The sequence below is a fragment of the Lynx canadensis genome, chromosome D1, assembly GCF_007474595.2.
Source record: "Lynx canadensis isolate LIC74 chromosome D1, mLynCan4.pri.v2, whole genome shotgun sequence".
NCBI lineage: Eukaryota > Metazoa > Chordata > Mammalia > Carnivora > Felidae > Lynx > Lynx canadensis.
In genome coordinates, this window is record NC_044312.2 from 73605707 (window position 1) to 73624620 (window position 18914).

The following is an 18914-nucleotide window of genomic DNA, read 5'->3' on the forward strand; positions in this document are numbered from 1 at the left end:
ATATATTACTTGCTTATGAGGAGCTTTCTAAAGCTGAAGCTTGAACTATGAGTTTCTTTGAGTGCCTACATACTGGTAATAATAATGACTAAAATAAAATGGTAGAATTTAAAAGAAGTGTCCAGTGATTTCTGGCCCTTCTATACTATCTTCTGTTAGAGAGTATGCTATGTGCAAGAACGGCTTTATTTATATTTCCAAACACTTCTTGTAATTTAATTTAAATATAGGCCACAAGTGATCTGGAACACTATGATAAGACTCGGCATGAAGAATTTAAAAAATATGAAATGATGAAGGAACATGAAAGGAGAGAATATTTAAAAACACTGAATGAGGAAAAGAGGAAAGAAGAAGAATCTAAATTTGAAGAAATGAAGAAAAAGCATGAAAATCATCCCAAAGTTAACCATCCAGTAAGGATTATGACTTTATGAAACCATAATTAGAGGAAGATACTTCTTTTGTATCAGTAAAATTTTATCATAAGTTGTTAGTACTTTAGATTCTTAATTCTTCAAAGTTTCTCAAATTTGTATTTTATTTTCAGTCTATATACATAGATTATATTTTGTTTTGAGCATTTTTTAAAAATTGATTCACAGGGAAGCAAAGATCAACTAAAAGAGGTATGGGAAGAGACTGATGGATTGGATCCTAATGACTTTGACCCCAAGACATTTTTCAAATTACATGGTAACAGATTTGATACAAATATTAATATTTATATCTGCTGTTTGAAAAATTATAGTTGCTTTTCTTAACTGATTTTTGCCAAGGTCTGTTATTGAGTCCTAATGACAATAAATGTTTAGAGTTTTTCTCTAAGGTAATATCATGGTCTTTATTACGGATCTGCAGCATAAAATATTTTAGGTCAGTAGCTGTGTCTTTTGCTTGCTTTTACTGTTGAGTCATTACCACTTATGGCAAGGTTCTGTGTAAACTGAAGGTATTTCTGTGACTGGCTAGGTTATATCCAACATGCTTTATGCTATAACATTAAAATGTACTTTACTCCTATATCATATTGTTTCACTTCATATTTTTGAAAAAACTGGTTAAGATATATTTTTCTAAAAAAACTATTATGAATTATGAATTAGTAATAAATTGTCATCAGTTGGACTGATCTGAGGCTTCATGAAGAGGAGGAAACCTTTTTCTGTAGCATATGGATGCTTCATGTCAGTACAACTTCTGCAAGCCAGTTGTAAAGAGTTGTATTTTCATTATTTATTTTCGAAGGCATTAAAATCGATTTTTGTGTTTGTGACTTTTAAACTTCAGATGTCAATAATGATGGCTTTCTAGATGAACAAGAATTAGAAGCCCTATTTACCAAAGAGGTAAATGAGTTCAGTAAGTGTTCAGTGTTTTTGCTCTCTTTTTTCCTTTTATTATCTTCCTTTCTTTTATGTTGGTTTGAAACTTTTTTTTTTTAGTTGGAGAAAGTTTATGACCCCAAAAATGAAGAAGATGATATGGTAGAAATGGAGGAAGAACGGCTTAGAATGAGGGAACATGTAATGAATGAGGTATGCTTTAAAATTTTAAGATTATATGTTACTTTGATGGATTATTCAAGTTCTTACAATAAATCTTACCACAAAGTGGAAAATAAATATACAGAATAGGTATTTAATTGGATTTTGCTTTTTTGATCCAGAATATTCAGTAAATTCCTTTTAGTGTAGATAAAATTATTTTGTAACTGCTTTAAAATATTTTAAACTTTAAAGGATTTGTATTTAAAAGATTAAGATGCCATTGCATATCTTTTAGAAGTAAAAAATAACATAGTCCAATATTAGCTATTTTAAAAACCTGCATTTTTATTAAGAAAATCTAAAAAATCCAATACCTTAATGGTTTATCATAACAAATATTTACTTCTTGTTCACATTATTAAGCAAAACTTTGGTCATAGCCATCATAGGCAGGGTAACTAAGGCCCACTGTTTTAAGTCAGTGATTTTCACCTGATATTTGACCTATTGGTGATGAATTGGGATTTCTGTTGACTGCTGGCATCCCAAGTGCTAAATGAATTTCTTTGGTAATTATGGGGTTCACTTTTGTAACTGAATTTGCTGTAGTTTGTAAGAGCCATGGAAGAGGATTAGGAGAGATTGTCAACTTTAATTTTGGTTTAGATAGTTGTTAAGAAAAATGTTGAGAGTACTTTAATGTAAACTTCTTTATTCTTGGCTGAAACAGTCATCTTTCTGGAAAGGTTATTTTTCTTTGGATTATGCATGATGTAGTGAGGGAGGAAGACAATAATAGCCTAACCAGTTAGATCAGCAGACTTAAGGGTGGTGATCTTTGAGGGTAATCAGGGATATAGATATCTCGCTGAAATCTGAATTATACAGAAGATAACAGTATCTATTTTTTGATTCTAATATAATGTTGAGTGTTCTGGTTTTCTTCCCCCCACCATTTCTGTGGATGTTAAGCTAGCCTTAATTGCTCTTTGTTTATGTAGTAGCATCTATTAGAAGGTAATTTCTGGTAATATGAGAAAGAGTTGTATTATTTACATAAACTTTTTTTTCAATCAGGTTGATGCTAACAAAGACCGACTAGTGACTCTAGAAGAGTTTTTGAAAGCTACAGAAAAAAAGGAATTCTTGGAGCCAGATAGCTGGGAGGTAATAGAACCTACTTGAAATGGGATGTATGGTTCAAGAAATTCGACATCAGTTTATTCTACTTTTTAACTTTTATTCCCCATTATGTTTTCATGGGGAGCCTTGATGTCTTGGCTTTTCATATAAAACATCACTGTAGGGGCGCCTGGGTGGCGCAGTCGGTTAAGCGTCTGACTTCAGCCAGGTCACGATCTCGCGGTCTGTGAGTTCGAGCCCCACGTCAGGCTCTGGGCTGATGGCTCGGAGCCTGGAGCCTGTTTCCGATTCTGTGTCTCCCTCTCTCTCTCTGCCCCTCCCCCGTTCATGCTCTGTCTCTCTCTGTTCCAAAAATAAATAAAAAACGTTGAAAAAAAAATTAAAAAAAAAAAAGTCACTGTAAAATAATGAACTTGATTTTTTGGAAAACCTGTGGCAATTGACCTTTTATTTATAATCAAGTTACATATAATTATAAGTCTTTTTAAAATTGCACTTTTTCTAAGTGTGAAAATTAGAAATATAGATACATTTATTTTTTTTTAATTTTTTTTTAACATTTATTTATTTTTGAGAGACAGAGCATGAGCAGGGGAGGGGCAGAGAGAGAGGGGGACACAGAATCCAAAGCAGGCTCCAGGCTCCGAGCTGTCAGCACCAAGCCTGACGTGGGGCTCAAAGTCACGAATCACGAGATCATGACCTAGGCCGAAGTCGGATGCTTAACCGACCGAGCCACCCAGGCGCCCCTAGATACATTTATTAAAAATTTTTTTTAATGTTTATTTATTTTCTAAGAGAGAGAGAGACAGAAAGAACGTGAGTGGGGGAGGGGCAGAGAGAGAGGGAGACACAGAATCGGAAGTAGGCTCCAGGCTCTGAGCTGTCAGCACAGAGCCCCACACTAGGCTTGAACCCACAAACTGAAATCATGACCTGAGCCGAAGTCAGATGCTTAACTGACTGAGCCACACAGGTACCCCGAAATATAGATACTTTTAAAGAATAAATTAGAATGGTAGAATTATTCCAAGGTAGACACTTAATTTATGCATTGTGTTATACCAGTTTGGAAATAGTTTGTATCTGTAGTATATGCACACATAGCACACATTATATAGTATACTGTCTTATTTTTAAATTACATGTACACATAAACTCCCATCTATATATTTTTTAAATGGCTTCAGACTGTATAAATGTCTTGTATGTTTGGGAAATTCTGTTTTTTTAAAGTTAACAATATTTCATGATGCCATTCCTCAAAAAACATGGTTTAAAAATGACTCCTTAGCCAGGCACTGGGGTGGCTCAGTGGGTTAAATATCTGCCTCTTGATTTCAGCTCAGGTCATGATCGCACAGTTCATGATCGCACAGTTCATGGGACTGAGCCCTGTGTCGGGTTCTGCGCTGACAGTGAAGGGCCTGCTTGGGATTCTCTCTCCCTCTCTGCCTCTCCCCTGCTTGTGCACATGTGCTTTCTCTCTGTCTCTCTCAAAATAAATAAATAAAATTTAAAAAATTACTCTTAGCATTCAGTTGTGTGGTTGTAGCATAATTTATATAACCATTCAAACAGATTTAGCCATTTGGGTCAATTTCACTTTTTTTTGACTGTAGTAGTTAGCCCTATGATGACTCTCTACTTGTTCAGACATTTTTAGGATCTATGATGGTTTCCCTGGGATTGAGCCCTAATAATAGAACTATTCTCAAGGTTTATGAACATTTTTAGTTTCTAAATATGTCTTGTCAAATTGCTCAAGAAAGGTGTCCCAATTTGTTCCATGGTTTACTGTGCATACACATTTTTAAAAGAATAAGTGAGGTAGCAACCAGAAGAGACTGAAGAAAGAACATTTTAATTTTCCATACAAAATATAAAAGATCACCATTTCAATTAGATTTTTAATTTTCCAGAAAATGGTTTCAGATAGGGTGACCAACTGTCTTGGTTTACCCTGGAATGAGTTTCCCGGGATGTAGAAGGTTTTGGTGCTAAAACAAGGACAGTCCCAGGATGACAGTTTATCATCTTAGTTTGAGATTAAAGAAATCAGCTATTTTGTCATAAGGGTTTTTTTCCTACATTTGCAATATTTCTGGACTTTGGTGAAGAAGAGAAGAATGCTAGTACTATTTGAATATGCATTCTCTTTATTACTTCTGGTGAACTAGATCAACAGATAATTGCATTTTTTTTTTCATTTTGACATAATTTTAGATTTACAAAAGAGTTGCAAGAATACACAAGGAATTCCTGAAAACCTTTCCCCCAGATTTCCCATTTTACTACAATTATTCTCTTTCTTTTTCTTTTTAAATATATATATGTTTATTTATTTTTAAGAGAGAGAGAGATAGAGTGTGAGTGGGGAGAGGCAGAGACAGAGAAAAAGACACAATCTGAAGCAGGCTCCAGGCTCTGAGCTGTCAGCACAGAGCCCGATGCGGGGCTCAAACCCATGAACTGCGAGGTCATGACCTGAGCCAAAGTTGGATGCCTAACTGACTGAGCCACCCAGGCGCCCCTTTCTTTTTCTTTTTGTTTCTCTATTTTTAATCTGTGCGCATGTGTGTGTATTTATATATAACATATATAATTTTCTTGAGAGTAAGTTGCACATGATTCTGCTTTAACCTTAAATACTTGACTGTGTATTTTTTGCAAACAAGGATTTATCTTGCATAATCACAGTAACATTACCAATGCTACACACATAATACTCTTCTCTGGTCTCTAGACTTTGTTGAGATTTTTGTCAGTTTTCCTAATACTGCCCTTTATAGAAAAAGAACATCCAGGATCATACATTGAATTTAGTTATAATGTCTTCCTAGTCTCCTTTAATCTGAAACAGTTCCTGAGTCTTGTGTCTCATGGCATTGATATTTCTAAAGAGTATAGACCAGTTATTTTGTAGAATCTCCCTCCATTTGCTCTTTCCTTAGGATTCCTACTTTTGGTAGGAATAGCACCAAAGTGATGCCAAGTGCATCATATCACCGAGCACATGCTGCTGATTATTCTTATAACTGGCAATGTTCATTTTTATTATTTGTTTAAGATGGTGTCTACCAGGTTTCCCTTCTATTTTCTGTCTTGTAATTTAAAAAGTGTTTTGTCTAACTCTTCATACTACCAGAATCAGAAGCCAGCATCAGGGGCGCCTGGGTGGCACAGTCGGTTAAGCGTCCGACTTCAGCCAGGTCACGATCTCGCGGTCCGGGAGTTCGAGCCCCGCGTCAGGCTCTGGGCTGATGGCTCAGAGCCTGGAGCCTGTTTCCGATTCTGTGTCTCCCTCTCTCTCTGCCCCTCCCCCATTCATGCTCTGTCTCTCTCTGTCCCAAAAATAAATAAACGTTGAAAAAAAAAATTAAAAAAAAAAGAAGCCAGCATCAAAAAAAAAAGATTCACTTGACATCATATCAAAAGCATTTCCAAATACTAATTGTAAGAATTATTTTAATAGTTATTGAAGTGCTTAACTGTTTTCTCAGGGCTAGACATCCATTCTTTTACTGTTTATTTTAAAAAGACAGTGCTGCTGTAAACATTTTTATGTAAAGCTTTTTATGTGGTTAGGGTTATTTTATAGGATGGATTCTCAATGTAGCATTACCAAGACCGAGGGAATCTTTTTAAGACGGTTGATATATTTTGTAAAAGTACTTTTTGAAAGAATTGTACCAATTTACATTATCACCAATAAAAAATGAAAATTCTGTGTTAAAAAAAAGGAATTTATGAAGGTATACTCTCAGATTAATTATTTGCTAATTTTAGCATCCATTGATGCTTCTAGCCAGAAACAATTGTTACTATGATTGTTTACAAATGGTGATTTTCTTTCTTTTTTTAATTTAATTTTTTATTTTTTTAAATTTACATCCAAATTAGTTAGCATATAGTGAAACAATGATTTCAGGAGTAGATTCCTTAATGCCCCTTACCCATTTAGCCCATCCCCCCTCCCACAACCCCTCCAGTAACCCTCAGTTTGTTCTCCATATTTATGAGTCTCTTCTGTTTTGTCCCCCTCTCTGTTTTTATATTATTTTTGTTTCCCTTCCCTGATGTTCACCTGTTTTGTCTCTTAAAGTCCTCATATGAGTGAAGTCATATGATTTTTGTCTTTCTCTAATTTCACTTAGCATAATACCCTCCAGTTCCATCCATGTAGTTGCATATGGAAAGATTTCATTCTTTTTGATTGCCGAGTAATACTTCATTGTATATCTATACCACATCTTCTTTTTCCATTCATCCATTGATGGACATTTGGGCTCTTTCCATACTTTGGCTATTGTTGATAGTGCTGCTATAAACATGGGGGTGCATGTGTCCCTTCAAAACAGCACACCTGTATCCCTTGGATAAATGCCTAGTAGTGCAATTGCTGGGTCATAGGGTAGTTCTATTTTTAGTTTTTTGAGGAACCTTCATACTGTTTTCCAGAGTGGCTGCACCAGCTTGCATTCCCACGAATGGTGATTTTCTAATCGTCATTCCTTGTACATTTTATTAGTTGGCCTTCTACAGTAAGGAAAAGTTATCCCTTCCCCCATCTCTGTTTATTTGAGTGGACACTCATGGCTTCTTATCTTATTCAATAAGCTTGTATCCTTACCATCACTATTTATTTTGATGCCCAAATTGCCCCAGATTTGGCTAGTGGGAGTTTCTTCAAACTGGCTTTTGTGTCCTCTTGGCATGTTACCTATCTTTCTTCGAGGATTCCTTACTTTTTCGCATAAGATGTCCAAGGCTTGTCTTGTTCTTTCTCCATCCCACCTCTAGAATCAGCCATTTTAATGAGGAGCACTGGTTCTTTTCAGTGGAGATTGATATCACAGACCAGGATCTGGGCACTGGATGTGTTCCTTGCTACCGGAGTATCATTGCTTCTAGGGTTTGTCAGATAACAGAGTTGGGGAATTTAAAAAACAATGTGTATGTATGTGTGTGTTTATATCTATATATTTATGTTTGTGTATATGTACATATTATACACACACAGATACATCCATATTCATCTTCTTATATTTAGCTATCCATATATGTTAAAACTTACTGAGTTCACACTGATACTTCCTCAAATTTCAGTCCAATGCCTCCAATTCCAGTACAACATTCCACCTCTTCCTCTTTCCATATTTCATATGAAATCTAGTTCCTATTTTCCACAATATCATTCCACTTATTTCCTCAATTCTAGGATGTACAAAGTGTTTCAGAATTGCTAAACTCTGCAAAACAAGAATTGATGATTTGTTTAGATTTTTGTTTATTGTTTTTAACCTGAGCATGTAGTCAGAGTACTGTGATTAAGAGTTTCTTGTGTTACCTTATTCCCCCTTCCCGTTGTGTTTTATTCACTTAAAATAAAAACATTATTTATTTTCTTCTGTTTATAGTCAATTTGGGGAGTTACCCTGTCCTTGTGGATTTTATTTCTCTCTTTTTTTTTTGAGTGTGTGAAACACTGACATGTTTCTAAAAATCAAATCTGTACAAAAAAGGTGTATTCGAAGAAGTGTGATTTCTTTTCCCATATTTGATCTGTCTACCCAGTTCTCTTCCTTGTGTTGTAGGTAACCAATTTCATTAGTCTTGGGTTTTTCCTTTCTGCTCAAATAAGTATATAAATATATATTTTCTTATTTCTTATTCTTTCTTACCAAAAAGGTGTAATACTATAGATACTCTTTTGTACTTTGCTAATCATAGAATTTTAAAGCTGAATCAGATCTGGTTGTATATTTAAGATTATTCTCTCCCTTGTTTTTTTCTTTTAGACACTGGATCAGCAACAGTTCTTCACAGAAGAAGAACTGAAAGAATATGAAAATCTTATCTCTTTACAAGAAAATGAACTTAAGAAAAAGGCAGATGAGCTTCAGAAACAAAAGGAAGAGCTACAACGTCAACACGACCAACTTGAGGCTCAGAAGCTGGAATACCATCAGGTGGTATTTTATAAAATGATTGTGGCATTAGAAAGAATTTTAGGTGCTTTGTTAAAAGTGTGTGCTTCTGTAATATAATATTTCAAAGTATTAGCTATAGTATTTTAAATTTTAGTATTAAAACAATTTTTTTTAACGTTTATTTATTATTGAAAGACAGACAGAACATGAGCGGGGGAGGGGCAGAGAGAGGGGGAGACACAGAATCTGAAACAGGATCCAGGCTCTGAGCTGTCAGTACAGAGCCTGACGCTGGGCTCGAACTCACATACCGCGAGATCATGACCTGAGCTGAAGTCAGATGCTTAATCGATTGAGACACGCAGGCGCCCCTAAATTTTAGTATTTTTTTAAAGTTTATTTATTTATCTTGAGAGAGACAGACAATGTAAGTGGGGGAAGGACAGAGAGAGGAAGAAAGAGAATCCCAAGCAGGCTCTGTGCTGCCAGCACAGAGCCCGATGTGGGGCTCAAACCCTGAAACCATGGGATCATGATCTGAGCTGAAACCAAGAGTCAGACGCTTAACCAACTGAGCCACCCAGGTGCCCCAAATGTTTGTATTTTTAAAACTGCTTTGTTGAATATGAATCTAAATTTTATTTTTTTTTTTAGTTTATTTATTTATTTTGAGAAAGAGAGAACGTGTATAAGCTGGGGAGGGGCAGAGAGAGAGCGGAGAGAATCCCAAGCAGGCCCTGCACTGTCCTCGCAGAGCTAGACACAGGGCTCGATCTCACAAACTGTGAGATTATGACCTGAGCTGAAATCAAGAGTCAGATGCTTAACTGACTGAGCCACCCAGGTGCCCCAATTAATCTAAATGTTAAGAGTTTGAATATCTCATTTTGGAAAACAATTTTCAATTAGTCTGTTGTGATTTGTCAAAAGTCATGAGAAAATCAAATAATACTTTTAAGACATTCTTTTTTCCATTTACTAGGTCGTACAGCAGATGGAACAAAAAAAATTACAAGAAATTCCTCCATCAGGGCCTGGGGGAGAATCAAAGTTCTAGCCACGTATGTAACTTTATTTTTTTGTTTAAGGATATAAAAAATTTATTATGAATGTAATTTCAAATCATTAATATCTATGGTATTTTCTATATATTTGTGGAAATAGTGCATCTTGTGCTACAGAAAGATGAAAAGGCTTCTAAAATTTTTATGCATCAGTATATTTCAAAAACTATATAATTTGATAGCTATACTTATGGTGAAATGATTTATTTCAACATTACTTACAATTTTTTCTAATCAGTTATTGATATTGTCAGGGAACACATTTTTAAATTATAATCTATGATTAGCTAAGTATTTTTAAAATGCTTTATATTTATATTTACATATATGTACATATACTGAGATTGTATATATACAAGAAAATTCGGAATAAAGGAAGATACCTTTAATAAAATGAGAGCATATATTTTTTTTTTTTGAACAGACATTTAAAGTCCGAAGTCCACCAGAACTTGGAAGAAAACTGTTCAATCAACATCTGTGTCATCTTTTTACCACCCTTCCTTTTTCTCTGCTCAATAAATATTTTAAAGCATATATGAAATAAAGGAAGATACTTTTAAAATGAGAACACATTCTTTTTTAGGATACAGATACTTAAAGATTGAAGTCTATCAGAACTAGGAAGAATACAAACTCAATATCTGCTCTCACTTTCATACCTCTCTTCTTTTTAATTTGCTCTCCTTTAATGATTAATTAAGTGGCCATAATTATGCCATAATGCAATCAAATGTTTAAGTGAGAAAGTTCTGTAGTGCTTTTAAAGAAAATTTATATTGTTGTCACTCATAAAGTTAGTCTTTTATGGGTGCTTATCATCCCCTGTCTTAATAAGTCTCTTTGATGGTAATAATTCTTCTGAGAAGATCATAGTTTCCCCAGTGTTTCCTGTTAACTTCTTCCTCCTTTCAGCAAATTTAACTGCCAGAAATTCTTCTATTGAATAACTTTTGCTACCACTTCAGGTCATTTTTGTTGTTGTTGTTTATATTTTTGCTTTCAATTCTATCACTTAAGATCAGGTTCTGCTACATATAACAGAAAAACCAAAGATAACAGTGTTTTAATTTAAATATGAGTTTCTCCCTCTTACACAAAAGAAATCTGGAGGTAGGTGGTGTCCAGGTTTCTACCTCTCTGCTCTGCTATCCTCAGTGCATGGTTTTTATCCTTAAGTTACCTCATTCTCACTGTCCAGGATTGTTTTTGGAGGCAGTGGGGAAGGGAGGAAAAGGAAATTTCCCCAGTTGAATCAGCCTCCTGGAGGCAGTTTTCCTAGAGGACCACACAGCATTGGAACTTACGTCTCTTGGCCATGTAGCTGCTAGGAAAGCCGAGAAATACATGTGGCAATTGGACCAGCTAAAAGTTAGGATCTTTAAAGAAGAAGGAAAGAGGTCATGTTTGGTAGGCAACTTTTGGTTTTAACCCAGACAGCTTTATTGGCTACCTAAATATCTGTGCACACTCTACTGAAACATAGAAAACACTCAACTTCCTCTTCCCAAAAAGGAAATACCCCAAATTCAGTCCATTATTGCATATAGCTCAAAGACCATGATATCCTTGTATAGTCCCCTCTATCAGGTTAGGATATGGTGCCTAATGTTCTGGCCATCTACAAACTAAAACGCAAGGTGTCTGTCACCTGAGAACCAAATGCATAATGGTGAAATAGGTACAGGATAACTGCAATAAAATCAGTTGTTATTTCTGTTTATTTATTTCTGTTTCTAAAATCCCCTTTTAGAAAAGGGGAAAATGGGAAACATAACAGTCTCTGATCCATAACACTTAAAAGGCACTGCTTGGCAAAAATAGCAAGGTCTCTCTGCTCTGTCCATAAATATATTTCTGAGTTTTCCAATCAGGCAAACCCAGATTCACTTTTATGGTGAATTCATGTATTTGAGTGGGCATTGGACAGTGTGCCTGTCTTTGGGGTGGACAGCTTTAGTACTTCACTTTCTGTTATGATGGGTTTAGGGGTTTGAGGATTATTTTAGATAGTTACAGGCTGTTGTAGGCCAGGTTTAGGGTTTGTGTCTGTTTTTGTTTGGTTTTATTTTTTGGCAAAATGTTCCCTAAAAACTTAGTAAGTTACTGGTCCGTCTTTTTAAATTATTACCATGAGTAACCACAAAGATCTTGTCAAGTCACAAGGTTCTTTGTTAAACCTCATCTTTTACTTGCTGGCTTCTGTGTTCTCTCTCTTGTCTTGGGTCTTAAATGAATGGTACTATTTGGGACCATTTTAAACTATGGGCTTGGATGGGATGGCAATAGTCATCAGTCAGATCTTTTTCCTTAGGATTGCTCCCATTACTTGGCAGAAAATGCTTAAGGGAAGGTTTATGAAAAAGTTGAAGAAGCTTTAGCAGCTTCCTCAGAACCTTACAAATGTTTCAGTTTAGAATATGGTCGTAGCTGACTTTTTCAGTTCTTCAGGGCTCTAGATTTAGGACTTTGTCAATTTATTTTGTAGAGAGCAATTCCTTGGCAAAGCTATATTCCTTTCCATCTGTGCAGTCTTGTTAACCTTAGCCTGAATCACATCTCTCTTGTAAGACTTTGCTGAAAGAGGCTAAAAGCAGCCCACACATGCTAACATTCTGAAGTTCTACCACCATTTCCTTTAACACCTTAACCTTAGTGGCATGAGGTCTGACTGCCCAAAGCCCTACCTCCTCAACTAAGCTAACTCCATATATAAGATCCTTCTACTAGCTGTACCTTACTTCTAGCTACCAAATTTCTATCAAGGTCAAGATTCCTGGTTGTAGAAAATGGAACCTTCTTTAGCTCTGAAACACAATGGGATTGTTTAAGGGGTGCATATAGTTCACAGACTCTTTGGGAAGGCTGATGAAACAGAACCTAGGTTGAGCTTCATAGGAACGGCATCCTAAGAGCGGGCTGCCAAAGAAGCTGCTGCTTTTGGAACAATCAAGAAACTGCCTGCCAGACCAAGAAGCCTCCTGCTGGATTAAGGAAACTGTGAACAGTTGCCTGCTCCAGAGCTACACCACCTCTGCTGTGCTTTGTGTTGGCAAAAGTGGGTACCTCCTGTGCTCCCTCTCTCCCCATGTAACTCGGTTCTGGGCAAAAGTCTCAAGTGAGTGCATCTGATTGACTGGACCAGTCATATCTGGAATCCTAGCTGCAAGGGAGGTTGGGAAATCATAGTGTTTAACTTTACTGCCTCTGTAGTACAATAAGGCATGTTTAAATCTGCTGAGTGAAACAATCCACCTCGTAATTTTACATTCTTTCTCTTAACATTAATAATTTTTATAACTTTTAGTCCTCGTTTTACAAAATTTTTATTTATTAAAAAAAAATTTTTTTTAATGTTTATTTATTTTTGAGACAATGCGAGAGACAGAGTGTAAGCAGCGGAGGGGCAGACAGAGGGAGACACAGAATCTGAAGTGGGCTCCAGGCTCTGAGTTGTCAGCCCAAAGCCCGACGCGGGGCTCGAACTCACAAACTGTGAGATCATGACCTGAGCCGAAGTCAGACGCTTAACCGACTGAGCCACTCAGGCGCTCTCGTTTTACAAAATTTTTAAACAATCACTGTATATTCCAAAGATACCTAAGATTTTTTCTTCTCTTAAATCACGGATCCCAAAATTAAATATAGCAATCCAGGAAAGTTCTGCTTACATACAGATTTAAAAAACACATAAAAATCACTCAATAGAATAATGCTGTGTTTCTTTAGAGATGGAGAAGGATTCCTATCTCTGTTGTTTAAATTGTAGGAAACATTAAAAAATGATCTGGCATATTCTTTTGTTGATGACTGTGTGACGAGAAACTAATAAGACAGCTATTCACCTAGGCTAAACTTTTTTAGATGGTGGACTGGGGTTCAATCAGAAAGTAATTAGAAACAACAATATTGTACTATGATTATGTAATGTGATAAATATGGATACAGGGCACTCATGACAATATATAAATATATCAAAGTAATATGTTGTACACCTTACATTTACACAATGTTGTATATCAAATACATTCAATTAAAAAAATAATTGGGGAGAGGGGTGCCTGGGTGGCTTAGTCACTTAAGCATCCCACTTGATCTCAGCTTGGGTCTGAATCTCAGGGCCATGTGTTCAGGACCCATGCCGAACATGAAGCCAACTTAAAATATAATAATAATAAGGGGCACCTGGGTGGGTCAGTCGGCTAAGCGTCTGACTTCGGCTTAGGTCATGACCTCACGGTTGGTGAGTTCAAGCCCCATGCAGGCTCTGTGCTGACAGTTCAAAGCCTGGAGCCTGCTTCAGGTTCTGTGTCTCCTTCTCTCTCTCTGCCCCTCCCCTGCTTTCACTCTGTCTCTCTCTCTCTCTCTCTCTCTCTCTCAAAAATAAATAAAAACATTTAAAAAAATAACTGGATGAGAATTTAGAGAAGTTTCTTAAAATGATTTTTTGGCATGGGTAATAAAGGGTGGATATTACTGTAGATCTACCTCACAGTTTCCAGCAAATTATTATAATTTATATTAAAAAAGGATTATTAGCTCAAGATTATTTATGGACTTAAGGAATTCCACTTCTTATACGTACGAGGCACTTATGAGTGAATATTGCTTCTTAAAGAGTTTCTAATAGTATTCTTTCCAGCTCTGTTAGAAAGTATTGGTCCTGTGTTTATATCATTCTTCTTAATACTTTTTAGGTATGTAGTAGTCTTTGGTTTAACTGACTTAGTGGTATGTATTTGTAATTTGGGTTTTTGTTTCACATATGAATTTTCATGAAGCATATAAACTTTATAGTATACTTTAGTGTGTATAATTAAAATTAGATTTTAAAGGATGATACTTTGTGATAGAATGATAGAATAGGATAGAGGATAGATACTTTATGATAGGATGATAGAATACTTGACTCTTGCTAAAAGAAACTGTAATTTAGGAGTAATGCTAAAAAAACTCTTTTGAGATATGGCTCTACATTTTTTTAACCAAAATGTGTTTACAACAGCATTCTTTTCTATGCTAACTGAACAGATTTGTATGACCAAAGCCTAAACGCACATCTGCTTTTCACATGAAGAAAATTATAAAGAAAATTTTGATGTTTTGTGAGAATGTCATTTTTTTTTTAAATGTTCATTTATTTTTGAGAGCGAGAACGCAAGTGGGGGAGGGGCAGAGAGAGGGGTGGACAGAGGATCTGAAGCAGGCTCTGCCCTGACAGCAGAGAGCCTGATGCAGGGCTCGGACCCATGAACTGCGAACTGTGAGATCATGACCTGAGCCTAAGTCAGACGCTCAACTAACTGAGCCACTTAGGCACCCCAAGAATATGATTTTTAAGACAGCCTAGTTAATAAAAGAGGGGGTGAGAAATCTATTTTCTTTAGGAAGAAATTTTGACAAGCCTAATTTTGGTTAGTGCCTAATATTTAATCTTTGTTTTATAGATATACAGTACAATGAAGAAGAAATTGAAAAAGAGCCAGAGTTAGACGATGACCTTCTTCTTTTTCATGCGAGATTTTAATTCCCTGCAGAGGCTGCTAAAGAAGTCCACTGTCACCCTTAACCACCGATGCCTCAACTTCAATTCATTTTGTTTTTTGAACTGAGAGACTAAGCTGTATTGAGTAAAATGGAAAGTGTACATTTTTGTTTCCTGTGGGTGAGATAATGAAAGATTATGACAACTTGCTTTCAAGTTGTGAGATTTGAGGGAAATCAAGGTCTTTTCCTTCCTTTTTTTCATACAATATCATTGCAGGATTCCAGTCTTTCCTTACTCATGTTTTAATTTATTTTCTACATGAATAGTTAGCTATGGATTAGTATTCATTTCTTAGACAATCCAAGAACTTAGCCAGAACAAGCAGCAGCAGTAAGTGTTAAAGACATCAAATTGAAAAATTTAGATTTATGGTTGCTAGCACTGCCAACCTGTTTACTGAGAAAAAAGCAAAACAAAATAAAACCAATAAAACCTCTGATTTAATTTAAGAATTTAGATTTTTTTCGACATATTGCCTATAGAATGTAGAAAAAACCCCTACATTTCATGTTCACAGATGTCTATAATTTTCTTTGCACAGCTTTTAGTTTACATTTTGCTTGACATTAGTATATTCTTTAAAAAGAATTTTTTGTAAGTTTATTTATTTTGAAAGAGACAGGGACAGCACGAGCAGGGGAGGGACAGAGAGAGAGAATCCCAAGCAGGTTCTATGCTGCCAGCTGCAGAGCCCATTGCTGGGCTCCAACCCATGAACTGTGAGATCATGACCCGAGCCAAAACCAAGAGTCAGGTGCTCAACTGACTGAGCCACCCAGGTGCGCTGACATTAGTATATTCTTGATGAATGCCATGTCCCATCTTGGTTGTTAGCCAGCCCTTGACAATGTCTTTTTCCTTACATGCTCACCCTTCGGGTTAACTTCAAAGCTGTGCATGCCTGTAAACAGGTTTTGTTTTGTTTATTACCTATTACAAGCAATAGATTTGGCTTTTGTTGTGCAAACTTCCTTACCTCTTTTTGTTTTATCCGTAGTAGTAAATATATTTTTCAAGACTTCCAGGATTATGAATATATATCTTGTAATTAAAGTGTTAAAATATTTTGTTTTACAATTCTTCTAATTTTGCTGTTCCATGGCATTTAAAAATGGGTAGTGATTTATTCCTATGTGATTTTTGTTTTAAGTTTATTTATTTATTTTGAGAGAGAGAGAGAGAGAGAGAGAGCACAGAAGGGGCAGAGAGAGAGGGAGGGAGTTAGAATCCCAAGCAGGCACTATCAGCAGATGCAGGAGCCAGATGCAGGGCTCCAACTCATGAACTGGGAGATCATGACATAAGCTGAAGTTGGCTGTCTAACCGATGGAGCCGCCCAGGTGACCCTATTCCCACGTGATTTTAAACTTGTGACTTGTCTGCTTTGAAAGTGAGAGAGAAAAAAATAAGGTTCCATTTAGTTCTCTTTGCCTTCTCCCATGAATCGTATTAAAATGTTATTTGTGTTCAATTTTAGTCCACGTTAAATGTAGATTTTTAATGATATGAGAGTATGTGTCATTTACTAAATGGCTACCTTCATTTTAGATTCCCTGTGTGTGGAGTATGAAACCCATGGACAGCCTGTGCCATTCCGTATTTGTTTTGTACTATGCTGTGTTACCTGGTTTACAGTTCACGATTACCCTTCAATTGTTAAAGTGACTTGAGCTTGCTTTACTTTTGAATCTTACCTTTTCTGTTCTTGGTATGGCTACTTTGTAAATATTTCCTTGTTAGTATAGTGATGTCTTAAAGATATTTTCTTTTTTAAAACATTTGCCATGCCTCGTCATGTTTAAATGTCTTTGTGGTAGTACTGAAGCATCTTTGTCAAACACAACAATTTAAAACTCCTATCATCTTGTTCTATAGCATTGAGCAATGTTATCTTACAATTTGTAGCTTTTTTTTCTGATTAACTCTCAGTTCTAATCTTGTGTACGTTTATTGTTTCCTTTGGTGTGTATGTATTTTCACTCTCTTTGATATTTATAGTATGTCTCATTGAAATTCAGGATTGATACTAGGAAAAAGAAAACCACATTTGCAGAAAGAGCTAGTTAGGCAAGCAGGCAGTCACTTATAGAGGGGTTTCTGAGCACTGTGGAGAGTAATTCTAACCCTGAAGAAAATTTCTGACTCATTTATAGAGCTCCTGACACCTCTTCCACAGAGTGAACCAGCTTATGAGCAAATGCATAGTATTCAGACTCTGATGAATGTCCCTTTGTCCAATTCTTTAGCTTTTTTTGTACCTTCCTCAAATAATAATAGTTTAAAAAAATATTTTGTGCATTCCAGCAGACATTTTGTGTCTTATGGTTGTTAATAAAGGAGAAAAATATTTTTTTTGTAACAGACCAAGACATGAATTTGGCAATCTCTGATTAAAAGAGAAGTAGCCTAGTTTTTTGTATTCGTTATTTTTGCCCAGATGATCTGAGGTTTAATTAAATTCTTTTCTTTCTATGAACTCTTCCCTTTTCCACTTTTCTATTGACTTTCCCACTGTTGTGTTTCTAATGCACTCCCTGAGTCACTGGAGAAAGCTTTGAGGGATGTAGAATGTTATTCGCATCACTGTCAGCTGTCTTAGAGTTTCCCTGCCTCCAGCTTTTGGGGTTTATTATCAGGCCTTTCAAAGGAATTCTGCCCTTCCCTCACAGTCCCAAACTATTCATCTTTTCTCCAAGGGAGTCTGTTGTATTACTAATTAAGATGTTGAGGTGACTTTATTAAGACAGGATTAATTTATGAAAGATTTATGTAAAAATATAATAGAGGCCAAGTATTTTATTTCAAGGACAATTTGAAGCCAGTTAATGCCCAGTAACTGTTTCATTCTTTTGTGAGGGCTCTGGTGACTTCTAGATAGTTCTGTTTGCACCTCTCTATCCAGTTTCAGGGAATAAGAACGGAAGAGCCCTGGAGGCTCATGTACTGTAGCAGAGGTGGAGGAAGGAGCCCCTTTTCGGTGAAGGTGTTTCTTTCTTTGAAGCTGTTAAGCTGTGATCTATTAGCACACATGAAGATGGTAAGCCCTTGCAACTTTCAGTATATCCATGTACCAATTTATATAGTCTCTAATGGAAAGATATTTTAGAAGCAATATGTGTACATTTATATGTAAGCTTGTGCCTAAAGTAGGTGTGGAGGGGAGACCATTAATTATTCTTTGTCTTCTGAAAACAATTGTCTTCTGGAATTAAAAAGTGAAAAAAAATTGCCCTTCCTTTTCATGAAGGAAACCAGTGCTGCATAATCCATGCTTTCTCAATATTTATTATGTTTTACAAGATACTTAACAATGATGGCTTATACATCCTATTTTAAAGACCATTTATTTGTTATTACTAGATTTGGAGGATTTTGAAATTTTTTCAATTTAAATGTTGAATTAAAAATGTAACCTTTTATAAATACATGGCCAAAAAAGTTCTGTTAATTTTAAAGTTTGGACAGAAATTGTATTACTCTGAAGTGTACTTAGGCTTAATTCTTTGTGGCTTATTTAGAGAATTGGATCATTTAAAAAAACTGCCAATAAATAAGTGGATTTTAATTTGGTAATCAGGAAGACACAAAGACTATACAAGTTTGTTGTATTTGAGTTTGTTTTTTGATGATACGTTGTAAAAATTCTCCCAGTGCAATATTTGTCGGAATATATTATTCTAGTCATCATTTGTATAGCTTTGTTTTTAAGTATGTTAAATGTAAAATCAGAAAAACA

General features: G+C 35.7%; 1 protein-coding gene across 4 annotated transcripts in view; it reads left to right on the plus strand.

The window, feature by feature from the left end:
* NUCB2 (nucleobindin 2) overlaps positions 1-10382 on the plus strand; it is a 36837-nt gene extending 26455 nt beyond the window's left edge. For all 4 annotated transcript variants that reach the window (XM_030332227.1, XM_030332229.1, XM_030332228.1 and 1 more), the window contains 8 exons: positions 231-416; positions 606-696; positions 1291-1349; positions 1446-1538; positions 2568-2657; positions 8435-8605; positions 9549-9627; positions 10055-10382. In XM_030332227.1, the coding sequence (XP_030188087.1) occupies positions 231-416; positions 606-696; positions 1291-1349; positions 1446-1538; positions 2568-2657; positions 8435-8605; positions 9549-9623 (765 nt within the window). In that variant the 3' untranslated portion in view covers positions 9624-9627; positions 10055-10382. The remainder of the gene's footprint in view (positions 1-230; positions 417-605; positions 697-1290; positions 1350-1445; positions 1539-2567; positions 2658-8434; positions 8606-9548; positions 9628-10054) is intronic.
* The last annotated feature ends 8532 nt before the right edge of the window (positions 10383-18914 follow it).